This window comes from Pristiophorus japonicus, chromosome 18 (genome assembly GCF_044704955.1).
Source record: "Pristiophorus japonicus isolate sPriJap1 chromosome 18, sPriJap1.hap1, whole genome shotgun sequence".
NCBI classification, from domain to species: domain Eukaryota; kingdom Metazoa; phylum Chordata; class Chondrichthyes; family Pristiophoridae; genus Pristiophorus; species Pristiophorus japonicus.
This window is the reverse complement of record NC_091994.1, coordinates 100,724,539-100,737,157: the sequence shown is the minus strand read 5'-3', so window position 1 is coordinate 100,737,157 and position 12,619 is coordinate 100,724,539. Positions and strand designations below refer to the sequence as shown.

The following is a 12,619-nucleotide window of genomic DNA, read 5'->3' as shown; positions in this document are numbered from 1 at the left end:
ACATTTAGCGTTGTCAAATCCCAGTCGCTATAAATTCTTAAATAACCACTTAAAACGAAACGTGTACAAAAATGTTTTGTATTTCTGTTTTCAGATGTCACAAGTATTGTATCAGTTTTTATTACACTGGGAACAGGTTGTTCGGCTGTTGTGTTGTAAGTTTCACCGCCAATGAATAGTTTTGGCAACCCTCAATAATTTCATCCCAAAACAGCAAGATTTCAAAATAATTATGAAATGCTTCTAGCAATTTTCTTTTAAATGGGACTAGTCAAGGGGTTTTGATACAGTAACTAGGGAGAAACTGTTTCCACTGGCAGGAGGGTTGGTAACCAGACGACACAGATTTAAGGTAATTAGCAAAAGTACCAGAGGGGAGATGAGGAGAATGTTTATTTTACGCAGCGAGTTGTTATGATCTGGAATGTACTGCCTGAAAGGGCAGTAGGGGCAGATTCAATAGTAACTTCCAAAAGGGAATTGGTTAAATACTTACAAAGTAAAAAATTAGAGGGCTATGAGGTAAGAATAAGGTAGTGGGACTAATTGGATAGCTATTTCAAAGAGCCAACACAAGCATGATGTCCCAAATGGCCTCCTTCTGTGCTGTATGATTATAGAAATGGAGTTAAAGTAAACACTCTTTGAAAAGAAGGAAGCGGTAAAGCAAGGGTAAAGTATGTTGGTGTCTCTGATGAGTCTTTGTTGCAAGGTACAGTGCAATGTGTTACCTTATCAGCTGAAGAAGAGCAGAGTCGGACTAGGGACAGAGTGTTGCTGTTGACAGTGTAAGTGTCACAGACCCCCTCACGTAGCAGATTACATATTTCGGTCCAAATAGGCACAGGTGATACAAGTAGAAAAGTAAGTTCCTCAGAACGAAATATATCGAAGCCTGCATGTAATGATCATCTCAAGGCAGGGTCAAGTCAGAATCACAAAGCAGCCATGGCTCAGTTGGTAGCTCTCCCAGCTTTGAGTCAGAAGGTCGCAGGTCTCCAGTCGTCTTGGTTAATCCTTGTCACTGGACCAAGACCTAGCTCTGTCAAGCCTGTGTGGTGGTTGGTGTGCAATGGTCACCACATGTTAAAAAAATTCACATACAGGCATCTTCCACCCCCTCAAGTTCAGGACTGGAACATCGGGTTCTTCATCGAAACACCTCTGAATTCATGGAAACAAGTCATCCTCGTTCGAGGGACCGCCTATGATGATGATGTGGGTTCAAGTCCCACTGCAGAGACTTGAGCACATGAGCAAGGCTAACACCAGTGCAGTAGAAGATCAGGCCCTCAAATCTGGCACCAAGCTTATGGTCTACAGGGCTGTAGTGATACCTGCCCTCTTGAATGGCTCAGAGACGTGAACCATATACAGTAGACACCTCAAATCGCTGGAGAAATAGCACCAACAATGCCTCCGCAAGATTCTGCAAATCTCGTGGGAGGACAGACGTAACAACGTCAGTGTTCTCGATCAGGCCAACATCTCCAGCATTGAAGCGCTGACCACATTGTCCGCATGCCGGACACAAGACTCCCAAAACAATTGCTCTACTCGGAACTTCTACGCGGCAAGCGAGCCCCAGGTGGGCAGAGGAAACGTTTCAAGGACACCCTCAAAGCCTCCTTGATAAAGTGCAACATCCCCACCGACACCTGGGAGTTCCTGGCCAAAGACCGCCCTAAGCGGAGGAAGAGCATCCGGGAGGGCGCTGAGCACCTCGAGTCTCATCGCCAAGAGCATGCAGAAAATAAGTGCAGGCAGCGGAAGGAGCGTGCGGAAAACTAGACTCCCAACCCACCTTTCCTCCAATGACTGTCCCATCTGCGACAGAGACTGTAATTTCTGTATTGGACTGTTCAGTCACCTGAGAACTCACTTTTGGAGTGGAAACAAGTCTTCCTCGATTTTGAGAGATTGCCTATGATGTTGACAGAGGAAGTGCTGCACTGTCGGAGGTGCTGTCTTTCAGATGAGATGTTAAACTAAGACCCTGTCTGCCCTCTCAGGTGGATGTAAAAGATTCCATTCGAAGAAGAGCAGTTCTCCTAGTGTCCTGGCCAACATTTATCCCTCAACCTACATCACTAAAAAACAAATTGTACGGTCATTTATCTCACTGCTATGTGTGCAAATTTGCTGCCAACATTACAACAATGACTACACTACAAAAGTAATTAATTGGCTGTAAAGCACTTTGGGATGTCTTGAGGTTGTGAAAGCTGTTATATAAATGCAAGTTTTATTTTTCTTTCTTGATGGTAGTGAGATCTGTACAAAAGGTATAGGAACGGGGCAATGTGATTTGCTTTGAATCACTGTGCAAGACTTTATTTTGCTAGACTCAGTGCCTGACAAGTTGTTAGGGTGTGGTTGTCAATAAATATCACAAGCGTGAATTTCTATCTGAAAACCTGTATCAGGAACGGAAGTTGTTGTGGTCTTGTAAAAGTACATGGGTTTCCTGCCGATACATCTGCATTAGATTCTTAGGCTCGGAGACTCATCTGGTTCTTTGGGCTGATGACCCTCTCCATATCAGAGTCTTTGAAATAAGCTGGGCAGTCCTTCCTGCATTCAGAAACAATGAATGCAAGGAGGACTAGGTGGTGCAGTTGGTAAGCACAGTAGGACCTGCATTTGAATCCAGTGCAGTCCCAATGGATAAATGGTTCCTCTTTCTGCTGACTTCTTGGTATCTACATGCAATCACGTTCAAGCAAGCTTCCATTGGCCATGGCGGAACGTCCTATTGTCACGTATTGACAATCTCACTGAGGACACGGGGACACTGCAGTGTAATGGGGGAACCCTTCCAAGGCTGTGGATAAGGAGCTTTGCTTTGCACCTGGCTGCACTTGATGCAAATGCACGGCAAAATTGGCCAAGTGTTCCTCTCCCCACGACTGACAACCTTCACCTTGATAAGAATGTCCGTTACACTCAAAAAATATTGACTTAGAGATGGGGGAGGGAAAAAACATCAAAATAAATGAGAAGACGGAATCTTCTTGATTGCACAGCTTCTCAATCCCGCAGTTGACAGAAAGAATTGGTGTTGTCTCATTTTGATTGGGATTTTGCATTAGTCCCTGTTCCTTCCAATAGAAATGTTTATTTGACGGTGCTATAGCATTCAGACTTTGATCCAACAGAATATGGACCAATGGGATTCTGAGATCATGGTTCAGTTTCCCCCATTCCACTGGATTTCCAAACAGAGATGAGGCTGAGCCACCTCCATGCATGAGGAACAAAAAGTTGTAGGGAAGAGAAATCCACGGTCACACTCACTCAGAGTGGTTCAGGGCGACATTGATTAAAGAAAGACTTTTATATAGCACTTTTCACCACCTCCGGTCTTCCCAAAGCGATTTACAGCCAATAATGTACATTTGAAGTGTAGTCACTGTTGTAATGTAGGAAATGCGGCAGCCAATGTGTGCACAGCAATCGCCCACAAACAACAATGTGATAATAACCAAATAATCTGTTTTAGGTGTTGGTTGTAGGATAAATGTTGAACAGGACATCAGGTGAACTCTTGTTCTCATCTTTGAATACGCCCATCTGAGAGGACAGATGGGGCATCGGCTTAACAACAAAAGATGGCACCTCCGATAGTGTAGCACTCCCTCAGTACTGCACTGAAGTTCCAGCCTTGAATTATGTGCTCAAGGCCCTGGAGTGAGACTTGACCCTATGACTTTTTGACTCAGAGGCAAGAATGCTAGCCACTGAGCCAAGACTGAAGACTAATGATGAAGGGCTGGGAGAAGATCAGCTGCTTGCCTTCTTGAGCATCTGTGGTACCTCACCCAGCCAGGGAAACTGGAGTTGGAAGAAAGACAAATGTCTCGAAAAGAAAGTGAAACCTTTTAACCTTGAAATTGGTTTGATCCTACTTGTTGTGTGACCTCCATTTATGTGGAGCTGGGGCCAATCTCAAACATGGGTAAGCAGGCAAGGAATCATATTAGTATTTTAGAACTCAAAATAAATTCAGCTCAGAAAATGCAGCTAATAACATCTGTTCATTTCGAAAATTCTCCTTTTATTAACAATACCAATCAAAATAACAGTTATGGAAACTGGTCATAATATTGATTTTTTAAATATAAATAGTATCATTGGTTCCCAATCAATTAGGATACTTCTATGTTCAGTGTCAGTTTGATGTTCTCTGGGATATGTGTGGATCAGTCAATATTTATTTCGTCCAACCCACCCTCGTGCCAGCCTTTGATTCAACCAGCAAGTTGCACGTTTAAGGCAGCGAGGCAACTATTTCTTGGAAACGATTTGTAGGCAGGTTGTTTTTTTAAAAGAACTCACTGCTATAAATCATTCTGATTTTATTTGCTAAGTGAGGAGCTGGAAATTTTTTAACTCCCCAGTGCAGGGAGTCAATGCTTAGGGTCGATGACTAATCACTTTGTGCACAGTCGGAGATTCCAGCCCTTAAGCTAGATTATAGCAATAATTTGGCAAGTTGGTTTCAGTCGAAGAACTCTACAGAGTTTTCCAGTTGCTGACCAAAGAAGCATTTTTTCTCTACTTGTTGGTCACTTGCCACAGCACACCCTAACTGCAGACCACTCCATGACTACTGGTGTTGCAGCATGATTGGCCGGCCAGACCCACAACACACCTAGGTGGTGTCTGACCCTTGTTTTATGCTTTTGTCTCCTGGCTCTCTTTCCTCCTCCCCCAAGGTGAAGCTGCTGACCTTTGACAAAATGCCTTTGAGCAGTTAGGCTGAGAAATTAAGCAGTCAAATTTTACTGGGCAGTGCTCAGACACAGACTCAAAATCATCTTGGATTGGGAGCAAAACACTGTCGGGGAAATTAGATATTTAAAAAATGATGCTTATAAGTGTGTGGTAAAAACAGAACGAACATTCTGGGTTTTAGTGTTTGATTGAAGATACCAAAATGAAGTTTTTTCTTTAAATTGCTTTCACTATTGCCGGTAAATATAACAGATTAATATTGCATTTGCCTGTGGTACAGAGAATGAAGTGGGTTTGTTATGGAGGGGATAGTTAGGAGAAAACAGAAGTCTGTCTGTCAGAACTGTGCAGATGGGCTAGGCGAAAATAAGGTCAGCGCAATAGTAAAAGAAAAGAAAAAGTTATTCATAGGAGAGAATGAGTTCTTTTAGCATTTTATATTTAATAAGCCCATTAACAGCCGTCTGAAGGCCTGGGGGTAGTGAAATGTTGGCTTTAAGGTGATTATATGATAAGCAGATGGAAACTTTTTGGAAAAAAAAGCTTCTGCTTGCCTTTACTAATTAAGGTATTCATATTCAAAAGGATGAAGGAATTTAGTTACACCACTATAGATTCTGCCTTACTGGGTTTCTTCAATTAAAACTTAATGTGGGGATTTAACCCTGACGACTCCGGTTGTGTCAAAACATCTTTCTTGTCGCATCAATTTTATATTTGAATAAAAAAGCTTTTTTTAGAGCACACTCCTGAGTTGCATGTGCTAATTTTACTGAGGACTGGCCTTAGATAAGGCTCTTGTAACCAAGACACAACAAGAATATTGACATGAATAAATGTTCACCACCCATCCCCACCTCCCACAATCCTCTCCACACCCCCCAGCTCAGTGAGATTATCCAGCTTGTAGTTGGGCCATACAGACAAGGAAGGCTCAATGTTTGATCCTTAGTTTGCTCTGTGTTTGCCGTTCTCAGCAAGGAGTGAAGTAAGGATGCTATAAATGGCCTCAACACTCCCTGGGCTAGGAAGGGGAAAACAAAAATCAGCTCGGGTCCCCACTCTTGATTGCTGTCCAGCAACTCTTGGCAGAAGTGCACATGTGTGAGCATTTGACTGTGTTGAACAGTCTGGCAACACTCGCCCTCAAGTCTTGTAATAAGAAATGCCCATTTGGATGGCCGGCTGACACCCATGGAATCTTCAAGAGAGGAGGGGAGGAGAGAAAGTTAGCAAGCAACAGCAACGTGCAGCCAGGCAACTGTTAGATCAGCATGAGAACTTACTTGTTATTGAACCTCAGCTTGTTGCAGTGGTGAGGAATCTTGAAAAAATCTATGCGGGTGGGGGGTGGGAGGGGTGGGGGGGAATCTTCTCAATCAATAATATTACTGCTGACAGACCTGCAGGTCAGACAATGCCTGTAGGTTAGAATTCTTGAGTGAAGCCCACAATGCAAAGAAACCACAACTTACAGCAGAGGAATGGGATAAGAGTGGCCCACTCTCTCTGAAGACCAATAGCATGATAGGATGAACAACCTTCTCCAGTGCTGTAATTTTAGTGATTACTGCACAATTTGCATTCCCAAGGAAGGTCCCTTGTCCTAACTGCCAAGTCTCTGGTTCACTCACCTGTGGAGTGAAGATCTTGTTGGCGCAAATAAAGAAAACTTTAGGATTACTCAATAATTCATCCTTCCCGAGTTCCAACAGAAACAGAAAATATTGGAAATACACAGCAGATCTATCAGCAGGTGTAAGGAGTAAACATCGGCTTAAAATGTATGGAACCCTTTGTCCAGATCTCTTTTTGGTGTCTAAACCCAAAAGGTTAATCTATCTTGTTGCATGCAGTGCAGAGGAGCCCGTTGTATATTTCCTGCATTTTCTGCATTTTATTTCAGATTGTTGTAATCTGCAGTTTCTTTTTACAGAATCAAGAAGCAGCCAGTTTGTTGACTGGGATATTTAGATGGTACAAATTTTGTATTCTGCTCTTTTGCAGATTGTTGACGAGCTGGGGAATGTAAAATTCTGCATTGACGCAAGCCAGGCTGGAACTGGGAACTGGCTGAAGTACATCCGTTCGGCACACTTCTACAACCAGCAAAATTTAGTAGCATGTCAGATTAATGACCAGGTGAGTTATCCTCATGGAACAGATTCCAGAATCCTGTTTTGTAGCAATTCCAACTGATAGAACTCCATGTACGAAACTAGATGCAACTGTCTGAACATAATCCAACAACACTAACACTAACCAGCATCCAACGACACACATACTTTAAAACAAAAATTAAATGTTACAACAGCAGCATTGAGCTGGGAGGTAGCGGTGCTAGAATGTACTAGGTTCATCTGTGTTGTATCCACTCTTCCTCCTGTTCTATGTTGTGTCTGTTAACTGCCCTTAGGCAGGAACCCTGCTGTAAAATAAACCTAACTGGCATATCTTGTCGAAATATACTTTTAATTAATCTGTAAACCTATACTTAGGTTTGAAAATCATGCAGCCCCAAGTGCAAAGAAACAATTTTAAAAACTGAGTGCAGAATATGTTCCTTTTTTTTTTGCATTACCAACATACTACTGAACTATAAACAAACAGAAGCCATTTTATTAGAGGAAAGAAATACCTGTAGAGTCTTAATTCTAAATAAAAGTAATTCTTAAAATAGCTTCATTTTCCATTTTAAAAAGTCCTATCAGTTTATGAAATGCCTCTTTCTTTGTGCTCACTTGTATCTACCAACCTGTTAAAATCTTTGAACCATAAAATGTTACACCACCCAGAGATGTGTGATGCCCAAAGACTCCTTCAGAGCTTGCACCATCTACCCAGTCCCCTCTCTGCTCTACAGAGCCACAGAGGGAGCAAAGCGTCTTCGGTTAATGCAGAACAGGGGTGTTCAAACTGACGCCCAACAAATTATTGGGAACTGTAGATTTAAGCTTAAAAGGTGGCCTCCCAACTTTATTGGTATGTAACCCTGCAGAAGATAAAAATCTTGGACAGCCCTGGGGGCAATTCTAACCTAACTCGCCCGTCAGAAAATTAGCGAGATCGAGTGCAACGCTGGTTTTACAACCTGCCAGATTTTACTCCCCATTGAAATCAACAGAGAGTAATGTCGGACGGAGATTAAAACTGGCATCCCACACAATCCCATGGGTTTCCCACCCAGCATCTGGCCCACATAGCCCAGGCAACTAAATACGGCAGCCTTGGAGGTTTATTGTCTGCTGTATGTCACTCTGTATGTTACTGTATGTTTCTAAACTGGGGTCTGTAGACTCTATGGGGTGTGCACTTGGATCACAGAGGGTCCATGCGGGCATCTGATTTCTGTATTTGTTGACTTACTAGGATGGTATTGGCAGGGGTAGTACACATAGAACAGTCCACTGGTATAGAGGGAGACCAGTACTGCCCTACTAATGAAGGGACAGGTATAAAGCTGGAGATGTTCTATGTTTCTTACTCTAAATTGCCTCAATAATCTGCACCCCTTATTATAACTAGTGAGTAACTGTGGTGCAACATGCCATGCAAAAGCCTTCAAGTCTCATTGCCTACTGCGGGTAGCATGATTGCTGCTTTGGTGAGGCAGTCCCAGGAAGTAAGTAGTCATTATTGGGTTAGAATGAAGGCAGTGTCAGAGTGAGAAAGTCCATGTGTGGAAGCTGCAGCTGGATGGCAAGGAGCGCAAATAGAGAGAGAGAAATAGCAATGCAGTGACATGTGTCCTGAGAGTCACCCTCTGCTGAAACTTTTTGCAGCAAATTTGACCTCACCCACATAAATATTGTGACATCCTGCCCTGGCATCTTCAACTTGTCCTCATTACACCTTGCCACTCTCTGCATTGCTATCCTCTTGTAATGCCCCCTTCATTTAAAATTTGATATAGCACGTACTATTATCTTACACTTAAAATCCTGCATGACCACCTGACCTCTCTCTGTAACCTTTTCCTGCCCTACATCCCACACCCCAAACTCTCCGTTCCTCTGATTCCATCCTTTTGTGCAGTTCCTTTCTCTCCTCGTCCTACTATCCGCAGTGCTTTCAGCTGCCTAGGCCCCTATGTTCTGGAATTCTCTTCCTAAACCCCTCTACCTCCCTCTCCTTCTTTAAGAGTTTCCTTAAACCCCTCCTAATATCTTCTTTTTCAGCTAGTTTCCTACATTACAATAGTGACTACACTTCAAAAAAAGTACTTCATTGACTGTAAAACGCTTTGTGACTCCCAGTGGTCATGAACGGTGCTATATAAATAATAATAATGACTTTTATTTGTATAGCGGCTTTAAAATAGTAAAACGTCCTAAGGCGCTTAAATGCAAGTCTTTCTTTCTTTAGGTGACAATTTTCTTTTCCTAATGCCTCTGTGAAGCACCTTGTGACATTAGAAAGAAAGACTTGCATTTCAATAGCGCCTTTCACAACCACCGGACATTCCAAAGCACTTTACTCAGTTTAAGGTCTCATCCGAAAGACAGCACCTCTGACAGTGCAGCACTCCCTCAGTACTGCACTGGGCATTTCAGCCTAGATTTTTGTGCTCAAGTTTCTGGAGTAGAACTATGAACCCACAACCTTCTGACTCAGACGCGAGGGTGCTACCTCTGTGTTAAAGGTGCTATATAAAGGCAAATTGTTATTCATGGATCCTGCACTAATAGGAAAAAATATAAAAGAGCTTCTCTGTGAACATATACAACACTTTTTTGTGACTTCCAAACACTTCATTACTCATTGGATCTTGTATCGGCAATTTGCAAATAAGTGCTATTTTGAACGAAATTTACCATTTAAAAAAAAATGAAAATTCATACAGAAGCTTCCCTAAGGATTCAAGCCCATTAAAACCTCATCATTGGGACTTTTATTATTTATGTAGGAATTAGGGAAAAGGAAACCTGATTTCACGCTGGAAGGTGCAGCCAAAAAAACTCGGCAACAAGGGAGCTCAGTGAAGCGGCTGAAAGTTGTGCAGTGTTCGAGTCCCAGAGCTGCCCGTCACTCAGCGCTTGCTCGGGCGAGGCTCTTTGATGTTGACCACTTCTCTCACCCAGGTCTGCAAGCAAGCAAGGGCGCCTTTCCCAGAACAATTGGTTCACCACCCTGCAGTATCCCTGCTTCAGAAGCACCCCCTGCAGGTTGGTGAGGGACTAAACTCGATACCCATTGTGATAAAGATGACCTTTCTGGCTGGAGAAAGGTGTCTGGGGGGGGGAGTTGAGAATGAGAGGAACTTATTTTCTTTAATAATTAAAGCCTAGAGATTGCTTTTGGTGATAGTTTCTTACAAAAACTTAATGCCTTCGTATCAAATCAAATTCCTATTTAACTTAGCGAGGTCTCAAACGGTTTATTTTTAATTTTAAACCAGTGAATACTCAACTCTGTTAAAATAGCGAAGAGGGTTGGTTAGATTACAAATGCGTTAAGAGTTTGTACGATAGCATCACCAGCAGTAACTTCGGCCTTTAAAGGGTTAATTTGATGTCAATGAGTTGGCCAGTCACTGTCTGAATTTGTTTTTGACATCATCTCAGCTGCATGAATCCTGCAGCTTGACTAAATCACAACAGTAATAATTGTTGCCCCATATAATAAACGCTGGACAACAAACGCAATTGCAAGCGGACGTTGATCATGGCATTATATCCCTCAGCCAGACGACAAGGAGTCGGTGTAATCCAGTGACAATGATGAATGTAACATCTGCTGGAGAGTTGCAGAGGACCTGGGTGCTCTTCAGAAGGGAAGGCCAGCCAGCTGGTAGCTATGAATGGCTCTGTGTGCGAGGTAGCTGTCAGCTCCGAATGATTGATAACTACGTTCTATAAAGTGAAGATCAGAGCTTTCCTCTTCACACTGGACATCCAGAGGGCCTGAGACCATGACATCATACGTTCATATCCACTCAAATGGTCTTTTAAAGTGTCTCTTCAATGATAAGAAGCAGGCTTGTGGCAAACTAAAATCTTCGACGTGAATTACCAGCATCAGCTTCAATTGTGTTCAGAGCTAAAACGACTCTCTTGCCAAAAAAGCCACTGAGATTTCTGGCCTAGCTTGTGTCCCGAGTGACTTGTGTTTTGCAATGTTAATCAAAAAGCTGTTTTAAAATAAAAATGTTTTTATCACCTGACCTCGTCATTAATTTAGGAAAAATTACCAACGCCTCAAATTTAAAATTCTCATACTTGTGTTCAAATCCCTCCATGGCCTCGCCCTACCCTATCTCTGTAACCTCCTCCAGCCCTACAACCCTCCGAGATCTCTGCACTCCTTCAATTCTGACATCTTGCACATCCCCAACATCTTTCGCCCACCATTGGTGGCCGTGCCTTCAGCCGTCTATGGCCCTAAGCTCTCGACGTCCCTCCCCAAACCTCTCCACCTCTCCTTTAAGATGCTCCTTAAAACCTACCTCTTTGACTAAACTTTTGGTCACATGTCATAAAGTCTCCTTTTTTGGCTCGGTGTCCGATTACTCTCCTGTGAAGTCCTTGGGAGGTTTTACTACGTAAAAGTTGCTATATAAATGCAAGTCGTTGTTGTTGAAAAACAGTTGCTTGAATAGCAATTAAATTATTGGTTATGTTGAGCCTAACAATAAGGCTATGAGCTGAGGATGGAATGATAATAAACCGATGTACCAGAAATACCTACATTGGATGAGTATCATCCATACATTTTCAAATATTCAAATCCACAACCCATAGAGACATTTCCCAATGTATTTACAGGAATTGCCAGTGTGTGTCAGTATTTACAGGGATCCCCAGTGTGTGTCAGTATTTACAGGAATTGCCAGTGTGTGTCAGTATTTACAGGGATCCCCAGTGTGTGTCAGTATTTACAGGGATCCCCAGTGTGTGTCAGTATTTACAGGGATCCCCAGTGTGTGTCAGTATTTACAGGGATCCCCAGTGTGTGTCAGTATTTACAGGGATCCCCAGTGTGTGTCAGTATTTACAGGAATTCCCAGTGTGTGTCAGTATTTACAGGGATCCTAGTGTGTGTCAGTATTTACAGGAATCCCCAGTGTGTGTCAGTATTTACAGGAATCCCCAGTGTGTGTCAGTATTTACAGGAATCCCCAGTGTGTGTCAGTATTTACAGGAATCCCCAGTGTGACAGTATTTACAGGAATCCCCAGTGTGTGTCAGTATTTACAGGAATCCCCAGTGTGTGTCAGTATTTACAGGAATTCCCAGTGTATCTCAATAATTGCAAACAATTCCCAGGCCGGAGTCTTCCCAGCCCTGCGAGTGCAGGTTTGGAGCCGGGCCCGCCATCAAAATGGCCCTGATTGACAGCGGGTCGGGATCCTGCTCTAAACCTGTCTCCGTGTGAGTTTCTGAACTGTCATATCACAGATCCAACAGCAAGCGGCAAGACAGGCAATTTACATAATTAAAAGGTAGTTAAATGTTAGTTAAGATGGTTAAAAGCAGGCACTTACAATATTATCAGCCTTTTGACGAGTTTGCCATGCGTTGGAGAACATGCCAGGTAAGTGGAGTCAAGTTCTCAGTGACTCTCGATCACTTTGGCTAGTTGACAGCTGCAGAAGTGGTATAAAAGCTACAATTTCACAGCTGTTCACTTTCCAATGTCAGAAGCTAAAGCCTTCAAGCTTTGGAAGAGGCTTTTGAGCTGTATGCACTTTGGAAGTGTTTGCAGTGAACTCTCTATTCACTGTCACCTCCTTGGTGCAACCTCTCTCACCATTGACAAAGTGCTTCTGTCATCTCAACCTCACCTGCCCTCTATTCCAGCAGCATCGGTGCCCTTGAAAAGATCTCGCCTTGGTCCTAAGAACCCCACCACAATCAGCCCCAACAGCAGCAGCACCAGGCAC

General features: G+C 43.0%; 1 protein-coding gene across 1 annotated transcript in view; it reads left to right on the top strand.

Moving 5' to 3' along the window:
* The window catches only part of prdm16 (PR domain containing 16), a 912,386-nt gene that overhangs the window by 766,398 nt on the left and 133,369 nt on the right, over positions 1-12,619 (top strand). Inside the window, exon 5 of the mRNA XM_070860995.1 lies at positions 6,745-6,879. Coding sequence (XP_070717096.1) covers positions 6,745-6,879 — 135 coding nt within the window. The remainder of the gene's footprint in view (positions 1-6,744; positions 6,880-12,619) is intronic.